The following is a 20,440-nucleotide window of genomic DNA, read 5'->3' as shown; positions in this document are numbered from 1 at the left end:
GGGTAATTTCAATTTTTCGTTTTTCTGCAACGTAAAGCAACTACACCAGCAGTGGCTGCGGTGTTTGACTCATTCTGACAGTCTCGGCGTAAGGCACGCAGGTACGGCAGTAACTCATGACACTTCTTAGCTTGCCAGCGTAATTCATAAGGCAGCAGCCTCCGCCTCTGGCTTTTTAGATTTAGTTTTTCTTAATTTTCTTGACTTGCACTGAAGAATGTCTTTGGAGCCTTGGCGCTCCTCATTGCCAAAATCAAATTGCTTCATTACATATTGAAATAAATTGCCTTCCATAAATGAACTGAGGGGGGTTTCTGCCCATAAAATGTTATATTACCCTGTGTTTTAATTAGAAGGCTCTTTGCGTAAAACCAAGGCTAAAATCAGACAGAGGTGTTTATGCAGAGGCTGCAGTGAACTCTGGAAAGCATCAGAAGATCCATGATTTGCATTGTCTCCTGGCAAGTCCTGTAATAAATCTGTTTTAAAATAATTCATTCACTTACTTTTGACAGAAACATTAGTTTTGAGTCCACTGTCATTGATACGTGAATAGCAAACTACAAGTTAGGAGTGGCAGATATTTTAGGACACTTGTCATTGTTATCTTACTGATAGAAAAAAAAGTGAAATGCAAAGGGCAGAAAACAGATTGATGAGAAACTATCGCTCTGCGTTTTTGGTTGTTGCTGCAATAAGGGACATGCAGTCAGTCTGTGGCTGATTCTGCACACATTGGATAATGCGCTTTCAATGCACTTTATCAATCGTTTGAGGTGGATTTTTTGTTCTGCACTCGCAAAAATCCGTTCCAAATGATCTATAAAGAGGATTGGAAGTGCATTATCCAACATGTGTGGAATCAGCCTATGTGTCACAGTGCAAAGTTTCCTCTGATAGATATGGAGGGGAACTTGACGTAAAGCAGCCATCTAGTACTTTTCATATTGAGGGCCTATCCTACCTCACAGGGGTAAAAAAGGTAAAGGTGCATGCACTGAGTTATTACTGACCCATAGGGGGATGTCGCATCACGTTTTCCTGGCAGACATTTTGTTACGGGGTGGCTTGCCTTTGCCTTCCCCAGTCATCTACACTTTACCCCCAGGAAACTGGGTACTCATTTTACCGACTTTGGAAGGATGGAAAGGCTGAGTCAACCTTGAGTTGGTTACCTGAACCCGGCTTCCTCCGGGATCGAACTCAGGTCATGAGCAGAGCTTGGGCTGCAGTACTGCAGCTTACCACTCTGCGCCACGGGGCTCTTCCTTCTCACAGGGGTGTTGCTGGATAAAATGGAGGAGGGCGAATGTTGCAAGCCGCTTAGGGTCCCCATGGTGGAGAAAGGTGGGGTATAAATGAAAGAAATGTTTCCGAATCAGTTTCCTCCTCAGATGGTGCTCAGTGCCCCAACAGTCAGCTCCATAGTCCCCAGGACTTCCCTTCCTTGGCTGGAAACCATCTTGCAAGCTTCCTAGTAGATTGCAAGGCTCTTCCTTGTCTCCCTACCCACTCAGAATCCCCCCAGGCAGCTTCATGTTTTCTCAGTTCCAATTTCGATGTGCATTTTTCTTCACACGCCATGGGGATGGGTGTCAGCGTCAGACAGCGGTATGCATGGATTCTTCCTCAAAGTTAAACTTACGGTTGGAGGACGAGAAGCTATTTTTGGAGTCTGCTCGTGTAACAATATAGCAGTGGAGACAAAAGGCAAGGGAAGTGCAATCCCTTCTGTGGCTAGGAAAGATGAAAGGAAGTCCTCCGAGCCTGGTGCCTGCTTCTTTCACCCCTTTTAACCCACCGTTCAGGCGGACTCGAGATTCACAGGAGCCTCTTAGAATGCCGCCAGCTTTCCATTCAAATGAACACAAGCCTCACGACACAAACATAATCAGGCACGACCGTCTTTGCTTTATAGATGGTATTTAACACCTAAGAAATTAGCTTATGGGAATAGCCAAATGTCAGATAAATGTTGGAAGTATAAAAAGCATGAAGGGTCGTTTTATCATATATGGTGGTCATGTGAAAAAGCTATGCAATTTTGGGGGAATATTGTTGATGTTATGTCAGATATATTACAGAAAAAAGTGAGTAAGAACCCAGAGTTGTTATTGCTATGTATAAATTTAGAAGATTTTGCGACCCATATATGACAACGGCAGCAAGGATGTTATATGCACAATTGTGGAAAACCCAAGAGATACCGACCACAGAAGATTGGATACAGAAATTGCTGTACATGGCGGAGATGGACAAATTGATAAGGAAAATAGAGCAAGATTCAGAAGAATTTGTTACTGACTGGGGGAAATTTAAAAGATATTTGGAAAAGAAATGGGACGTTAAGGAAAAAATACGGTTATTGGATCATTATTAAGGGGGGAGATAGGTCTTTATCGATGGTAACAACAAAGTTAGAAGATGATAATAATAGTATAAGAAAAGATAATTTTTATGTTGGATAATGTATTAGTTAGAATAATGGATATAGTTAAATAATGGGTTGGAAAGCTGTTGGAAGTCTACCAGAAAAGGGGGGAGGGAGTGGGTGGGGGAAACAAGAATATAGGGGTTAATAGAATGTATGTTAATTAGTATGTAAACTCACCCAATACAAATTTTTATTAAAAAAAAAGGCACGACAGTCTTTGCCTGCTAGTAGGAGGCTGTTTGCAGCATTTTCACAAGAAGGCCACACCTTCAGACAAACACCATGTTGACCCTCAGGCACCTAGACAAAACTGGTCAAGTAGCAACTTGGCTCTCCTCTCTCTTTCGCTGCCACCACATAAATACCTACACATCTGCCAAGGCTTTTTTGGGGTGAAGAGTGCTTCAACAAGGCTCCATTCCCCCTGGCCTGTCCAGGATATGGTTATGGCTTATCTGCCTTCTAGCCTGGATTTTCTCCTCCACTCGGCAGAGTGTGGAATGCTGATACTTACCATGCGGACTGTTCTCGTTGCTGGATGGAGGGAGTCTAGCCCCTCTTGGGATATTAGTACTAATGTTGGAAAGTCAGCCTCTGATCAGGTCTTTCAGAATTTACAACTGTGTCTGAAAACACAGTTCTGATGTCCTTCCCAAGACTGAAACGCAACCTCTGCACTCACCACTGGCATAAAAGCGTATATTTCCCTTCCACTTTGGGGTCAGACCAGTTGAGAAACAGTGCACTGCCTGTTGCTTTCATGGCTATTTCCTGTAAAGAGAATCTGCAGAGGGCTTCTGTTTCCCTCTTCTTTCAACCTGCTGAGGCAGGTTGCTACCAGCTTTTCTGAAATCAAGCCCCCAAAGAAAGTTGGGCTTATAGTGTGGTAAAGGAGCAGAAGTCATAGGTGTTCCAAAAAAACCAAACAAACAGTATGATGAAAAGCAGAGAACTCATATGGGAAGCAAGTCAGGGGGAATCCACTGAAGTAATCTTTCCTACCTTTTTAATCTTCTTTTGTGAGCACCAAAGAACAAGGGGGGGGGGGCAACAGTCCTGCTGATACAAGCTTTGTCTCTGTTTGAGATACCCTGGGCATCATTGCTTTGGGGTGTGTGTTGTGTTACGTGCCATCAAGTTGCTTCCGACCTATGGCAACCCTATGAATGAAAGACTTCCGAAATGTCCTATCAGTAACAGACTTGTGCAAGTTCTGCAAAACTGGAGGACGTGGCTTCTTTTATTGAGTCCAGCCATCTCGTTTTACGTCTTCCTTTTTTCCTACTGCCTTCCACTTTTCCTAGCATTATTGACTTTACCATAGAATCTTGTCTTCTTAGCAGGGGTTCTTTGAGAGATTTGCAGTGCTGCTCTTAAGAATGCTTTCTGGGGAGTAAGTTCCATTGAATAGGACTTGAATAGAATTGAGTAGCCTATTTAGAATGGCATTGTGGGCTACTTAACTTTTGAAGACGCCGGAGAAGGTATGTTGTATGGAGGCTTTGCACTATAGTAAAACTAAAATAAAATTTTGCATCCAGGTCAACTAAATTCTGTGGTCTGTATGTATTAATTTGCATAATTCTTCCGTTTCTACTATTACGCATAATTCTCATCTTGCTATCTGCGGGGTAGTGAGTGGGGGCAGTAGCTTCCGGCCTTTTCACTGCCTCCCTACTTCTGACTCTCTTTGCAGTCATGAAAATTAGAATCTTGCATTTTCTTCAAACACAAACTGCGGGTCTTAATTTGTCGGGAGCTTTTCTGAGCTGTTCACAGGTTTATAGTATACCCCCAACTTGTTGAATTAGAAATTCCCCCAGTTTGATGCAAGGACCTCCGTTGCCTTTGCATATGGCCTCTTCGCAACTCTCTGCAGGCTGTGAGGATAAGAAAATCCCTTTTGATGCCTGTGGGGATAGTCAGAGCTTGTGTGGGATCGGGAAGGCTTAAGGAAGGTGAGCAGTAGTTAATAATGAATCTTCACAAGTACCAGACAAATGGACTGGAGAGTTTGCCCAGGCTAACTCCGTGGTAGGAAGGCTCTATCCTCAAGTGTTTTGACAGTGCTGTAGACACTCTGATTAACCTTAATTGTGGGATTTGTGGAGGTCTCTCTTCCACCATAAAATGGCGCTTAATAACTTGTTCTAAAAATGTGTAGTAATGGGCATGTGGATATATATTGAGTTCTGGCAGTTCTCCCCTTCCTGTAATAGCTTAACAGAATTTAAAGAATGTTGGTATAGTAGGAGAACCAGTTTGCTAGTGAAGTGACTTTTACCTTTGGTAAAGGGGTGGAGGAGCAATGTATTTGCTGAGGTTGTTCTAAATAACATGAGTTTTTTCAGACTTTGTTGAAGTGGAGAGAGAGTTTGCTCTTGCTGGCATTTCTTAAAAAAATGCAACTAAATAATTTCGCTTTCTCTTAATAACGTAACAACATTCGATTAATATACCGCCCTTCAGGACAACTTAACACCCACTCAGAGCAGTTTACAAAATACGTTATTGTTATACCCACAACAATCACCCTGTGAGGCGGGTGGGGCTGAGAGAGCTCCAAGAAGCTGTGCCTGACCCAAAGTCACCCTGCTGGCTTTCAGGTCTTTTGAATATTGGTATTTTTTAAAACCCACATTTGAAAACCTGAATTTATTTGACAACATGATTCCAAAATAATGACCAAACGATTCACAGGCCTCCTGTTGCTTTTTCAACATTTACGGATGTGCAGATTGTACATCTTTCTGCTCTTTGTAGTAGCACTGTAATGGCTGAATGCCACATTTTGCTATTTTGTTGTAAGAGAAGCCAATTTCTTAAGGATCCTAACAGACCAAAACATTTTGCTGGCTGGGGGTAAGACAGATAAACCCCAAAGGTTAATACCTAAGATAGCTGCCAGTTATCTCTTGGAAAGAAAAACCTCCCCCCTACGTGTTTTATAGTCCACCTTTCCCCTTGTGGTTCGATTCCTGAAGTGCATTCTGCCCGTCCTCCATTCCTCTGCCCCATACCTAGCTCTTAATAAAACTCCAAAAGGGCTGAGGATAAAACCCACACAATCTTGAAGAAACAGTTCAGTGACATTTTTGGTGGCCAGTACGTACAAATGCCATTTCTTCATTGGTGGAAGACAGCTGGAGACTTAAGCCATGCATGCTGCGTGCATCTTAGCAGCTGGTCCGACCAGTTGTAGTGAGTATCGGTGGCTTTCAGGGAGCCCATTCCAGATGGACCGTCAGCCAAGAAATGCCCATCAGTTTAGAATGGAAGCTGCATGAGATGTAGAGGACCCAGGTTGGGGTGGGGGAACGTTCCATTGTACCATTTATTTGTGCGGAGTGCTGGCTACGGCTGGTGAACCTCCTTCCCACTACTACGCAAGACCACATCCGGCACTCTCCCATAGCTGCCTTTCTCAGGGGAAGGTGGAGACCGGTAAGGTAATCTGGAGACAGGCAGGGGAGCAAAGTTTGCCACTTATTCATCTTTTCATTGACACACACACCCCTCTCCGGGTAAACTTGCAATTCTGCCTGTGGCTGGGGATGGCAGGAGCCATGTTCCTAGACTGAGTGCTGGTCATTACCTTCCCATAACTTTCTGCAGGATCAGAGAAATAGCCATCTCATGTACTTGGACTTTTTTTAAAAAAAAATTATCCTCTTTTTTTCTTTTTTAGGTATGATGTGAATATGCGTTGCTTGGCGGCTCGGGTCACCTATAAGACTTTGATCATCATCTGTGTTCTCTTCACTCTGGTCACGGTCCTGCTGTGGAATAGATGCTCCAGCGATAGAACAGCACTGTTCCTGCGTGACCCAAACGGTGCCTTCCGGGTGGACGGACTGGACAAGCGAGCAGCGGCGTCGGAGAGCAACAATGATGTGAACAGCCTAGCCAAGCAACAGAGCGAGGAGGCCTCGCCCCAGGAGCAGCAGAAAGCTCCCCCTGTAGTCGGTGGTGGCAGCTTCCATGGGAACAAACTCTTGGGGCTGAAGTACGAGGAGATCGACTGCCTGATCAACGATGAGCACACCATCAAGGGCCGGCGGGAGGGTGGCGAGGTCTTCCTGCCGTTTTCGTGGGTGGAAAAGTACTTTGAAGTCTATGGGAAAATTGCCCAGTATGACGGCTATGACCGGTTTGAGTTCTCCCACAGCTACTCCAAAGTATACGCCCAGAGAGCCCCTTACCATCCAGATGGAGTCTTCATGTCCTTTGAAGGCTACAATGTGGAAGTCCGGGACAGAGTGAAGTGCATCAGTGGGGTTGAAGGTTAGCTTCTCTGGTTCTTACCTGAGCTACCTGTATTCTACAGTCTGTAGCAGAAAAAAAAAAAAAAGACACTGAAATGTCAATCTGATGTTGATACAGTCACAGTTTGCCTTTAAAATAGGCGACTATAAGAAGCATTCCAAATTCCCCATAGGCAGGGCTGTGAAGAGTTTGCAAATATTTAGATCCCACTTCTATGCAAGGATACAGTTTCTGTATGGCCTGCCCTTTCTCCAAGGAGCTCAGGATGTTAGACCTGGTTTTCTCTTCCCCATTATGTCACAACCACCCTGTAAGGTAGATGAGGTTTGAAGGAGCAGCTGACTCAGGTCTGCCAGTGACCACCTTTTGGAGGGGGGCGGGTTTGAGGTTGAATCCAGTTTCCCAGATTCTCAGCCTACATCACGCTACCCAGTCGAGCATTTTTATTTATTTGTTTGTTTGTTTGTTTGTTTATTTATTTATTGCATTTCTAATCCGCTCTCCCTGCAAACGGGCTCAAAGCGAAGCACAACACATATAATATAACATAAACATATTCATTTAAAATCAGACAAAACATCAGTAAAACCCAGAATACAATACAAGACAACATCCAGCGGTTCAAGGGCCTAGAATTCTTCCGTCCCTGCTTCTGTATTCATGCTTGTGCTTCTCACTTGGGATTTTCCAGCTGCCTTGGCTTGTTGTGTACAGGGCTTGAAGTGAACTTGAACGGCAGTGTTTTGCCAGGGCTTTTTTTCAGGGGGAACGTGGGGGAACGGAGTTCCGGAATGTCTTGAAAATGGTCACATGGCTGGTGGCCCCGCCCCCTGATCTCCAGGCAGAGGGGAGTTGAGATTGCCCTCCTTGCCGCTCAGTGGCGCGGAGGGCAATCTCAACTCCCCTCTGTCTGGAGATCAGGGGGCGGGGCCACCAGCCATGTGACCATTTTCTCTGAGAGCAACCCACTGAGTTCCACCACCTCTTTTCCCAGAAAAAAAGCCCTGTTTATTACCTTCTTGCTTCTCTTCTGCCCATCCTTCCTAGAGAGAGAAAGAGATTCTGTCCTGTCCCATGTAGCCTGCCAGTTAAGAAGATCCTCTTTCCAAGCCCTGCTCTCTGTGCCCCTGCCTGCAGAGGCAAGGTGGGTGGTAACCAGAGCCACGGCTTTCAGTGGCGACGCCTCTCCTTCAGCATGGCCTGGAGACATATCTGGAGCCTACTTCATGGCCCATCAGGCACCGTGCTAAAACACTTCTTTTAACCTGTCTTTCCTCTAAGGAACACAGGGCGGCTGACATACTTAACGAGTTAAAAGGATCTTGGGAAACCTCACTGGAGAGCCAGGGTAAGCAGATCCTGAGCTGGATGGGGCCAGTGTGTAAGGTAGCTTTATATTTTAGTGCCTTAAAGGCAAAGAGTTAATGCACTTAGTCAGAATGAGCCACAAGTACTCCTGTGTAATGAAACAGGACTAGGCCAGAGGGAGTTGCCTCCGTCCGCTCCTGCACGGCGTTCTGTGGTTCTTGTGGCAGTTCACGTTGTGTCTTCTCTCCTTCCCTGTGCTGTCCTAGGTGTGCCGTTATCCACCCAGTGGGGGCCTCAAGGCTATTTCTACCCCATCCAGATCGCTCAGTATGGACTCAGCCACTACAGCAAGAATCTGACTGAGAAGCCGCCCCATGTGGAGGTGTACGAGACAGCGGAGGAGAGGGACCAAAGCAGCCAGCCAGGTGACTGGACTGTGCCGAAAGGCTGCTCCGTCACCACCTTGCCTGACAAGTCCAGGTTCACAAACGTCAAGCATTTTGTGGTCCCAGGTAGGTCAGCGAAAGGGAGCAAGTGTTATTTTTCTAAATTTATGGGTTCATATCTCCAGTCTTTCTCCAGATGGTCAGTGATTTATCATCTCTGCGAGGGAAGTTGGGCAGCTTTGCTTTGGGAAAGACGAATGGCTTGACTGTTCTACTTGCAAAACCTGGTTCAGCACTTTTTCCTCTGAAGGAGTGAGCGGTGACTCACGAAAGCTCCTACCCTACCACACATTTTTTTAGTCTGATAGGTGCTACTGGACTCTTGCTTTTTTCCTACAGCACATTTGTTTAGTGCCCACAGCATGCCAAGTTCTGTAGAGAGCGTAAAAATAGCAAAGTCCTTGCTTTGATCGTTTATGCCAGTGGGTTGGGAAGGGGCTCTGACATGGGTCTCAAGAGAGGACCAAGCTGCTGCAGGGAGAGCAAGGTGTCCATGCCTCCTGCCTGCCTCTTTTAGTTTGCTTGCTGAGAACAGCAGACTAAACCGAGAGGCGTTCCCAAGAGACAATGGAATCATTAACAAAAGCAACACCTGGGACTAATTAAACTAATCAGTAAACGGTAAGTCACAAAAGTCTTCTTATATTTCAAAGTGCAATAAATACCATTAATTACTTACGGTACAAAGTTATCAGTTCATATACAAAAATACGAATTTCCATCAAATTCAGAGATAAATATACAGATATTATACAAAGACCGTATCCTTCCAATAGAGTCTCTCAGTGATTGAGAAAAAGTCTCTTGAATGACGTAGTTAAACGTTTGTTCTTCTCTTAAACACCGCTAAGCTAAGCACTGGAGACTCCCGCGTAGTTCACTGTTCCGTTGGTGTGCAAAAGTAAAGGTGGGGTATCTTTAAATCCCTTCTTCAGGCGAAGAGCAGGAAACAAGTGACTAGGTCTCAGCTTCCTAATTCGAAGCCATGAGCAAAAGGTGGGACATCAAATGTTCTAAAATGCGGATACGCACAGGGCATGTTACATACATTTTAGAACATTTGTCTAGAATAAGAAACCGTGTCATGGAGGCACCACTTGTTGAGCATTTTAGCGCGAATCATACTAAAGAAACGGAATTCAAATTTACAGTCCTCTACGTTTCAACCAAAGGAGGACAGCATACCATTCAAACAGATTTATTAAGACACGAGGCGCAACGGATACATCAATTGGGGAGTTTGCAGCCCAGGGGTTTAAATTCTGAATACAGTTTATCTTGCTTTTTATGAATGGAACACTGTACATGCTTGTGTATGCTGTTTCTTTAAATGTAACTTAGGGCTTCTGCGTGTTTGTATTTAAATCTTCCGGGGGGTGGGAACCTTTACTATGACCGTCCTGGAGGTGCGTTTGAGCAGCACATGAGAATTATAGCAGATTGTTTGTGGTGAGTGTATTGATTTCCAGTTGATTTTTTGTTATTGAGGGATAGCATCAAAGAACAAACAAGATTTTGACAAATATAAATCCTTTTATTTATAGAAAGTCACTTATATGGGTGGAGGCGAGGTTGGCCCCTGAGGAATTTTATGTGGTATGAACCAAGCTGAATGATCTAGCTGGCAGCTTGTAGGGCTGGGGCCCTTTGAGGTCCTTTTCCCGTCCTTTGGAGTCCACCTACTCAAAAGAACAGAATAAGAAATAATTTTGGTCTGTTTAAGATACGTTGACGTCCCACCTTTTGCTCATGGCTTTGTGTTAGGAAGCCAAGACCCTGGTCACTCGTTTCCTGCTCTTCACCTGAAGAAGGGATTTAAAGATACACCATCTTTACTTTTGCACACCAACGGAACAGTGAACTACGCGGGAGTCTCCAGTGCTTAGCTTAGCGGTGTTTAAGAGAAGAACAAAGGTTTAACTACGGCATTCAAGAGACTTTTTCTCAATCACTGAGAGACTCTATTGGAAGGATACTGTCTTTGTATAACATCCGTATATTTATCTCTGAATTTGATGGAAATGTATTTTTGTATATGAATTGATAACTTTGTAACATAAGTAATTAATGATATTTATTGCACTGGGCACTTAGAAATATAAGAAGACTTTTGTGACTTACCGTTTACTGATTAGTTTAATTAGTCCCAGGTGTTGCTTTTGTTAATGCGGAGAAGAGCAGCAGAATAGCAAGGTGAGCCCATACTGGTGGTGAAAATTCCTCTGTGGTTGGGACCGTTGGCTTGTTCCTCACCATGGCCATACCCTCTGGTTCTTAGCTTTTGTTTCCTGTCTGCTGCTTCTGAAATCCTGGCCTTCACACCAGTGAGGTAATAACATGATGCGACTTCCATCATGGGCCTGTTACTCAGTTGAGAGGGCTGGCTTGGCTACTCAGCCATCATTCACAGTCAGAAGCTTGGCTCTTAGCACGTAACTTGCTGCCGATGGCCCGGATTGAGCAGGCCCATTCAAGGGATCCAGGACCACCAGCCCGGGACGTAGTTACTCTTTTTTCACACCCCTTTTGGGTCCCACTGAAAAGATAAGCGGAGTAAAAAATGGTCCAGTGCATATGGCTATTGTGAAGCCAGGGTAGTCCAGGAATGATTTTGTTAAAGGGATGGGGGAGAGAGAGGGGGCAAAGGTGGCTGCTCCAGTCATGGGGCAAAAGCACAAAGACACGAACAATAGAGGAGGAAGAGTGTGAGTGTGTGCTTGTGCAGGGAACGAGAGAGGTATCTGACGAGACGAGATGAGGGCACAGAGGTGTTAGGGACTCTTGGTTGTGTTGTAGTGTGGGTACTGCAATTGTGAGCCAGCTCATCCCTGTATAAATCTTGCCTCTAGAGCCTATGAATGTGAGTGTGTGTGAGGGGTTCTTTTTCCAAGAAGTTTTCACTTTCTCATTTGAGGAGAGGGGGATATCCTGATGCTTGGGTTCTCCTTCTCTCATGATTCCTAGAGGCAGGATATTAGGTCATTCCTTTCTCTATTAGGACCACTCCTTTCTTGCAAAATGAAATGAAGGTACAGCATTAGCAAGAGTTCACCACATAGAACAATGACATGGATGTAGGGGTACAGACATGACAGATACCTTGAATGATAGCCTTATAGAAACCAAGAATAAAAAGAAGGCCATGCCTTTTTTCCAGGAAAGAAGATAGGTGGCAGAATAATAATAACATTAATAATAACATTCGATTTATAAACCGCCCTTCAGGATGACTTAACGCCCACTCAGAGCGGTTTACAAAGTATGTCATTATTATCCCCACAACAAAACACCCTGTGAGGTGGGTGGGGCTGAGAGAGCTGCAGAGGGCTGTGACTAGCCCAAGGTCACCCAGCTGGCTTCAAGTGGAGGAGTGGGGAATCAAACGCGGCTCTCCAGAATAGAGTCCTGCGCTCTTAACCACTACACCAAACTGGCTCTCAGAAGGGGTTAACTCCCAGTCCTTAACGACAGGACTCTCCCCAGATTTCATTCAGACTATAGAAAATTGACCTGGTCCAGGTCAGAATCTTTCTTCAGGTCCAACTCTCAGGCCACTGGCCACGCAGGGCCACAGCTCAGGGAACAGGGTTAACCAGCCTCTCAGCAAAAAGTAAGGTACATGATGATACAAGGTAGCGCACAGTGCAGCCATTTGCATTGAATAGACTTGCAGTTCAGCTCATAGAAAACCAGGGCAATGTATATATTTAAAACCCATAAATATACTATATAATATGATTTTAGATGCTAAATAAATTATAAATGCTGCATTTAATGTTAAAGCAGTAGAATAAGTTTAGCTTTGAGAGGAAAGCAATTATGCCATATATTTCAGTCTTTCCCCAAATTTCCATTTGAGTAAACCATTTTTTTTTCATGCCTTCAAAATTTCCAGAAGTTTTCCATATCCAGAAGTTTTCCATATCCACTTATCTCTTCCATGAGTTTGCAAGATGGTGTTGGGCAAGCCAGCCTCCTTTCCCTGGTCACCAGCTACAGTGGGGAGGAGCTACTATTGCTCTTAATAACAACAGCAACAACAACAACAACATTCAATTTGTATACCGCCCTTCAGGACAACTTAACACCCACTCAAAAGCGGTTTACAAAGTGTTGTTATTATCCTGACAACAGTCACCCTGTGAGGTGGGTGGGGGCTGAGAACGTTCTGAGAAGCTGTGACGGACCCAAGGTCACCCAGCTGGCTTCAAGAGGAGGAGTGGGGAATCAGACACAGAGAACTGATGAGGAAAATGTTTCTGGCCCTCTTAAGGAACACAAATGCATAGTGTTTGCTTCCCGTTCTTCCCGTTTTTGTTTCAAGCTGAAAGGGACAGACTTTTTCCTAGCTCAAATGTAATGTTTTATGCGTGACGTGTCCCCTCCCGCTTTGTATCCAGACAGCCTCATTAGTAGGGGCCTAATGCATTTCCTCCAACTAATCAATAGCCATTAGGATTAATGAGTCCATTACTTTAAAAGACAATGAAGTGATTTTAGCCAGCACCTTAGGCCTGGGTCTCCAAGACCAGGCGGCAGAGGAATCTTGTGCCTTTGTGACAGACAGACGGGCCTATGTGCAGGGCTCTTTGCTGTGCCTTTCTGACATGCTCCACTCTCCCTTTGTTGGTGGCAGAGAGATCTTCAGGTCTGCCCATGGTGGGCTTAGGGGGTGCCGACATGCTGCCCTCCGGGAGTAGGTGTTGGCTTTCAGAATTGCTGATGCCGCCTTCCTGGGGATGTTCTTCTGCACAGGCTTCTGTTATGCTGCGTGGCACCTTGTTCTGGTCCTTGCCCTGCCTGCTAACTTTGATCCAAAACGATCAAGGTGAGTGTGGCGGCTGCTCTGGTCTCACTGGCCCCAGCCAACCTCGCGGCATCCCAAAAAAGCAGAGAGTGGCTTCTGGCAGACCGGCCGCTGGCTCTTGTGTGGAGGTGCTTCTTGCTCTTGCTTCTGGTGCTGAAAGCCAGTAGCGTTGCCCTGTCCAGCCGGATACAACAAGAACGTGCGTCTGTGCGCTCACACATGTTCGTGTCTCCAATTTCTGGTTGGTAATACCCTCCTTCTCTGGGTGGAAGCTGGGGTGGGGGAGGGGAGAGCTTTGGGCTTGATCCAGTAGGGATGTTGTTAATTAGCAGTAATGAGCCGATTGAAATGTTAATTGGGTTGAAAGCCCCTAGAATGTGCATTTGGTTTGGCAGGCAGGCTAAGGGGAATAGCTTTCTTGACGTGTTGTCATCGATACATGGACTAAAAAAAAATATCCTTGTTTGACTTTCTAACAAATGGCACCCTCTTCTTTTTATTGCCCTTTAGAAAATTCTGAGGGCGCCTCTCTGCAGCTTGGAAACTCGAGGGACTTCATTATTTCTTTTGACCTCAAATTCGTAACGAACGGCAGCATTTCCGTGGTCCTGGAGACGACCGAGAAGAACCAGCTCTTCACAGTGCACTATATCACAAACTCTCAGCTGATCGCTTTTAAAGATAAAAGCATTTCCTATGGCATCGGGCCCAGGACTAGCTGGAGCACGGTCACCCGAGACCTTGTGACGGACCTAAGGAAGGGGGTTGGCCTCTCAAACACAAAAGCGGTCAAGCAGACCAAAATCATGCCCAGAAGGGTGGTGAGGCTGGTGGTGAAGGGAAAGGGGTTTATTGACAATGTCACCATCTCAACCACAGCCCACATGGCAGCCTTTTTTGCTGCTAGCGATTGGCTGGTGAGGAATCAGGATGAGAAGGGCGGGTGGCCAATCATGGTGACTCGGAAGCTGGGGGAGGGCTTTAAGTCTTTGGACCCGGGTTGGTATTCTGCTATGGCACAAGGACAAGCTATCTCAACCCTAGTCAGAGCCTTCCTGTTGACAAAGGACCACGCGTTCCTCAATTCGGCTTTGCGAGCGACAGCACCTTACAAGCTCTCGTCAGAGCAACACGGCGTGAAGGCCGTCTTCATGAACAAACATGACTGGTACGAGGAGTATCCCACTTCTCCGAGCTCCTTTGTTTTAAATGGGTTCATGTACTCCCTGATCGGACTGTACGACTTAAAGGAAACTGCAGGGGAGAAGTTAGGAAAAGAGGCAAAGCTTCTGTATGACCGGGGCATGGAGTCCCTCAAGGCCATGCTTCCGCTCTATGACACGGGTTCGGGAACCATCTATGACCTTCGTCACTTCATGCTCGGCACGTCTCCCAATTTGGCCCGGTGGGACTACCACACCACCCACATCAACCAGCTTCAGCTGCTCAGCACGATAGACGAGTCCCCCGTATTCAAAGAGTTCGTCAAGCGGTGGAAGAGCTACCTGAAAGGCAGCAGGGCCAAGCACAATTGAGCAGAGCTGAGAACCAAAACGATGTTTCCCCTCGACCGCTCTGCTGATGAATTGCCATCTTTTGAACTAAGCTAAGGAATAGTTGAAAAGGTGGTGTGTGCGTGTGTATGTCCTGGCTTTTGAAAGCAGGCTCTGTTTCAAAGAAGTGGTCCTTAAAACCCATCTTTTTAACCAATTGCATTCCAGTGGATAAATACTTGAGCATGGGAAGGTGGGATTGCCGAGCAGAGGGTGGGACCCAAGCCTGCGGTGCTGTCATAGGCAGAGTTGTTTCAGTTTAAGCTCACGGTGGGTTTGAACTGGAGATACTCTGTGTTAGGATTACCCTGTTAACTTGTTTACAAATCTTCTCCACAGTGATCCGTTGTGACCCTCCAGCATAATGTGTGTGTCCTCATGAGGGTTCCTTCCCTTATTTAGGAGAAAAAGGAACATACAGATGGCTTTCATAATACAGTGTCTGCCAGGGAAATTAGAATATGGCCTCTTTAAAATAAAAACAATAGAACTCTTTCTGTTTGCAGCAGAGTTGAAAAAACAATATTATTTTCTAGAAGACACCTTTGCCTACTTGGATCCCAGAGAGTAGACAGCATCCCTCTTTTTGAGGGAAGAAGTTTTTTTTTTAATACGTTCGTTTCCTTCTATGGAAATTTCAAAGCTATTTGTTTAAAAATAATCAAGTACTTTAAATGCTTCGTTTCTTTGAAGATGTATCAATGGGGAAATTGTAATGCCCTTCGGGATTCCCCGTGAAGCTCTGTGGAAGCCCCACCAACAGCAAGAACTGCCAAAGAGCCCATCCGTGTCCTTGTGCAGTTCCCCACTCTATGTGCTCGATGGAACTTGCCCGTTGTCGAGCCGGAGCACTTGCTCTCTAAGCACAACCACAGCCGACTGCACAAAAGGTGGCCGCCCGGTCTCCAGCTGGTTCCATTGGCCCAGTTTTAAGCTTTATCTTCTCTTTCCTCTGTGATAGTGTTACAAACAGACAAACCTTGATTTACAGGTGGAGTTAGGATGAGCATTGAGGAGTTTTTCTGCAGCATTTAGATCTTGCAAGTGCTCCTTTGCATTTTATTTTTCTTATCCCTAGGGAAGTGAGCCGGACTCTTGTGGTTGCTTGCCTGGGAGTCATTCCCTTTCGGCCTTCTGCCCCTGATCTAAACCCGACTGCCCTGGCTTCTTCATCCATTTGGCTTGGACCAGTGTTAATCATGGTGAAGGCTGGCCCATTGGGCTTCTGCAAGCACAGGCATGTGCAGTTCCCATGTATCTCAGTCGATGCCTCCATGTCCAGCTGCAGATGTGCCTGGGGAAAGCCTCTTGTGATGCTCCAAGCCATTCCATGGAACCCTCCCATTAATGAGGTCGTTTGGAGACTTGGGGTGAGAGTTTGCTTAGAAAGGGTTATGGGGCTGCCTGGAAAATTCCTTCCCTTTCTCCCATCCTGTCAGATGCCCTGCATTTGGCCACTCCCACTTGATTCCCAGCCTCCGAGAAAGCAGATGTTTGAGAAATCCAAGCAGATGGCAGGTATAAACTGCTGAAAAGGGTATAAACTGGCAGGCATAAACTGCTCAAAAATTTGTGAAGGATGCCCTTCCCAGTGAGGGGCAAGTGAAGTGTGCCTCGCCGATATATAGTGCCCTTTCATTGCCATTGGTTGTTTCTTCTGCAAACCACCTGGCTGGTCACCAAAGCACAAACTCTAGATGCGTTTCAGCCAAGTTAGATATTCATTGTTGGCAATTATTCATTCCTTATGCTACCAATTGCAGAATCGCCCACGTTACTCTGTAAGGACATGGGTGGATCTCTCAAAGGTTTTCTGTAGAGGGAGGGGCGAAATTATTTTTGCTGATTCCCCCCTTCCCACCTCAGATCCCCCAACTCACCTCTTGCTGTATCCTGCCCCCTCCCCCCATAAAGCAAAATCTCAATGGGCTCTTTGGGCCCCAGCAGAAGGGAGAAGGTGAAGAAATCATGCTGTGTTGATAGTGCTATCGGTGGAAACATTCAGCGGGATTCAGGCCATTGAGGCAGCTGTATTCAAAAGATGTGTCAGAATTGCAGCATCTGCATCGAGCTTGGAGAAGTGAGTGAGCTTTTCGAATGGCTCCCAGAAGATTTCCCATCTTTTGCCTTAGTATATGGTTTCTTCATGCCAGGGTAGAAAACTATTTCAAGTTGGTGACACTTTTAGGCCCCTGCCCTATACCGGTTTGAGAGAAAAAGTTAACTTCCTTGGCATCTAGTGAGCAACTTGGCAGTTCTGTCTCTCCAAGTCTTGAGACAGCAATCTGTGGTGTCCTTCATGTAGAGGTGATTCAGCATATTGTTTGTGAAGGAAGTCGTAGTTAGAGAAATGAGGGTGGAAAGGGTCCATACTGCAAAGAGAACGGCGGTTTTCCTTTGAGAAGCAGGAGAATTTTGGAAAAGAGAAGGAGAGTCCTTGGAACCCAGGAGTCTTGGACTGCGTCACTTTTTCTGTTCCTGCCAGTGTGTGTTGAACAATTGCCCGAAGGGCCGCAGATGGGTGGCAAAAGCAGATGTGAGCCTTGGAAGTCTATCCTTGGTAATGATACCTAAGTGCTGAGAAAAGAGGGTTTTCTAAGAAGCATTGCCCCTTCCACAAGACTCACGTTCCCTTTATTCTTCTTGCAAAGTGCAGCCCACTGGACTTGGAGCAGCAGGTTTTGGAAGTACCACTTTGGCGAAAAGTTAGTGCCTTAACCAAATGACTGTAGCTTTCTGTTGCAATCAGAAATGACAGTTCCGTTGTGGCATTGGTGGTTCTGTGATTCACCTCAGCATCCCCAGGGCTTCCAGGCGTGTAAGGTTTTTGCCTGCATCTTGGCCTCAGATTGCCAGGGGTGTAGCAGGTTGGAAGAGCTAGCTCTGTTCTGTTTGAATCTTGGGGGCCTTGTTCTGTCTCCTTGACCTGCTGCCTTGGGTTGCACTGACGATTGTGTTAAGTACGGGCTTCTCGCCATGGTTAACTGGATTGTTGGCAGCAGACGTGTGGCAGCTGGGTGAGTGGCTGGTGGATAAAGGTGATCGAGAGGGGAAGAAGCATACTCTCCCACAGGCTTGTTGTGATTGGGGGCTTATCTTCTGCAAAAAGGGGATTGTGAATGTTTGCTCCTTGAGGTATCTCCCATAACGTTCCGGATCTCTTAAACACGGTTAGATTGGAAACACGCTGTCATTTCATGTATACCTCACCTTTCCTTTCACATGTGTTCCTGCTCCTATCCCTGTTCATAGTTAACCATGGTGCAGTGCTAACAGAAGGTTTAGCCCAAGGTTTTGAAAGCTCTGGTAACCATGGCTTGTGTTAACATTGCTGCTGAATCCTGGTTAGCTCAAAGGGGGCTATTAATTGGGGTGGGGGGAGCCTCGGCATGCTCTCAGCCGATTTAACTTTGGGGATCTGTCTGCCCTTGGGAGTGTGTGTGTGTGTCTGAGGTGGCCAGCCATGGCTGGTGATAGAATTCCAAGGAGTTGTTTCTTGCACGTTCTTTATTTAAAGGGGGGGCGGGTTGTAATAGGGCGGACGCTGGTGTGCATTGGGTCATCGAAGCGCTAACCCGATGCCTTGTGGTTGGCTTCCACCTTCTCCGTCACATCACTACACAGCAGTGTTTTCTCACAAGGGGCACTGTGCATGTTAGGAGACACAGTTCCGTGAGACACAAGCACAACTGCTGACGGGGGCAGCGCTGGCCGTTTTCTTCCCTGCCCTCGCAAGACGTTCACTGACCGGGAAGCTGCTCTCTTTTGCCCGCCTTGTCATGGTTCTCACGTCGTTTTTTGTTTTCCTTTTACATATGGGATTTACACCATGTGTTAAATATGCAATAAATTGTTTACAAGATGCCTTTTTGGTGGGCAGTAAGTCCTTTGTAAAGCTGTACAGACTTTGTGGGTTAAGCACAATGTGCACAGGTTAGTTTTATATACAGCAGGTCATGATTTTTTGCAGTGGGAAGGAACCTATTATGTTTATATATCTATAAGAAAGACTATTAAAGTAAACCGACCAACCTTTGTGCTTCATGTAAAGCTGCTTTATAAAATTGTAAAATAAAAAGTTTTTAATCTTACAAGTGTAATTCGGTGTGCTTAATTCTCCACTAAGACAGGCTCCAGTCCTGCCCCCCCCCCCCAGCCTAATGGGAAGGAGAGAAACGCGCTTTTTAGAAAAGATCTATTCAGACATCAGATGAGACAACTTACTGAGCCCTTACTGTTCTACGGCATAAATGCATTTGACAGAATTGGAATGCTTTCATGATAGAGGGATGGGCTTGTGTAGGAATGGCTTGAGGAACCGCCTAACTTCCTCTTGGGGGTCATTCCTTAATACAGCAGTTACTCCAAAGGGAGACTTAATACGGCCATTCTTGCTAACCTTTGCAAGATCAGCAAGGCGTCTTGGGTGTGGTTGTTGCATAGACTGGTATGACAAGCGGGCCGCTGTTCAGACCTTTGGGCCCTAGGCCCAGAAAGCCTTAAAAGGCAAGTATTGACACCATCAGATGGGTAGCCAATGGAGTGACTACAGAACGGGAGTGATATGCATGCTTTGCTTAGCTCCTGATAATAACCAAGATGTGGCTTTCTACACCAACTGGAGTCTACAAGCTATGCCCAATCCAGTGGCTACTGTTAGTATCAGGACACTGCAGAAGTGTCTTCAAACAACCAAGATTCAATACTAACAGAAGCCTTTAGGAAGCGTCTGGTATAAGGTGAGTGAGAAGAACAGCTGAATGTCTGATTGCAGTAGCTGTTGTGGCAAAGGCATCTGCCGCTAGCCAATTATAAAGCACGCTTGCTGCACCTGTGCCTTGGCATGGCTTTGCTTCCTGTTTGCTGAAGCCTGGGAGCCCACGGAAGCGTCGGCCCCGCAATGCTGTATCTCAGCCCACAAGCACTTCCACTAGCACAGATTGCCCACCCCTGGAAGCCCAAAGTGCCCTTTGCTCCCACCTCTTGTGCATGGTGAAGTGACCCACAGAGGCTGTGGAACGAAACTGCCAAATGCTGCCTGGACTTCAGCCAGATTCAGCCGGTTCCAGCATCTGCAACCTGTTTCCCCGACGAGCGCTCCAGCATCTCTGCCTTTTTCCCTGCTTGGTCTTTGGATGACAATATTGATTCTCATTACTTGGCAATTTGTTAAGAAGGTCTGTATGGAAAATAGAAGGGAATTTAAATATGTTGTCTTGGTGATGAATTTGAATGTTTGCTGCTCAATTTGTGGCGAAAGGAGATACATTTGCCATCTGCTGAGAGTGATTGATAGCTTGCATGAATGGCGTGGCATTGCTTGCATGTTAAATAGCCTGCCTCTGTAGCATGCCACGGCCCTCACTAGAAAATAGAAGGAGCTCCTTAACCCCCCCAAGAAGGATGATGGTCTTGGCCTTCCAGGTGGCCAGGAATGGATTACTTTGCACCAGGGCTCATTTTGAGGGGGAACGCGCTGGAACGCAGTTCTGGCAGTTCCCCAAAGAGGTCGCATGTCAGGTGGCCCTGCCCACCTGACTCTCGGCCATTTTGGGCCCGTTTCAGCCTGGATTGGGGCCAAAACAGCCCGGATCGGGCCTCTGATGGGTGGTGGATCACTCTCCCG

General features: G+C 46.1%; 1 protein-coding gene across 3 annotated transcripts in view; it reads left to right on the top strand.

Annotated features, from left to right (window-relative positions):
* The window catches only part of GLCE (glucuronic acid epimerase), a 60,021-nt gene extending 41,113 nt beyond the window's left edge, over positions 1-18,908 (top strand). For all 3 annotated transcript variants that reach the window (XM_055002839.1, XM_055002837.1, XM_055002838.1), the window contains 3 exons: positions 6,123-6,718; positions 8,275-8,520; positions 13,772-18,908. In XM_055002839.1, coding sequence (XP_054858814.1) covers positions 6,136-6,718; positions 8,275-8,520; positions 13,772-14,796 — 1,854 coding nt within the window. In that variant the 5' untranslated portion in view covers positions 6,123-6,135 and the 3' untranslated portion in view covers positions 14,797-18,908. The remainder of the gene's footprint in view (positions 1-6,122; positions 6,719-8,274; positions 8,521-13,771) is intronic.
* The last annotated feature ends 1,532 nt before the right edge of the window (positions 18,909-20,440 follow it).

The sequence above is a fragment of the Eublepharis macularius genome, chromosome 18 (genome assembly GCF_028583425.1).
Source record: "Eublepharis macularius isolate TG4126 chromosome 18, MPM_Emac_v1.0, whole genome shotgun sequence".
NCBI lineage: Eukaryota > Metazoa > Chordata > Lepidosauria > Squamata > Eublepharidae > Eublepharis > Eublepharis macularius.
The sequence above is the reverse complement of the archived record's forward strand: the minus strand, read 5'-3'. Positions and strand labels throughout refer to the sequence as shown.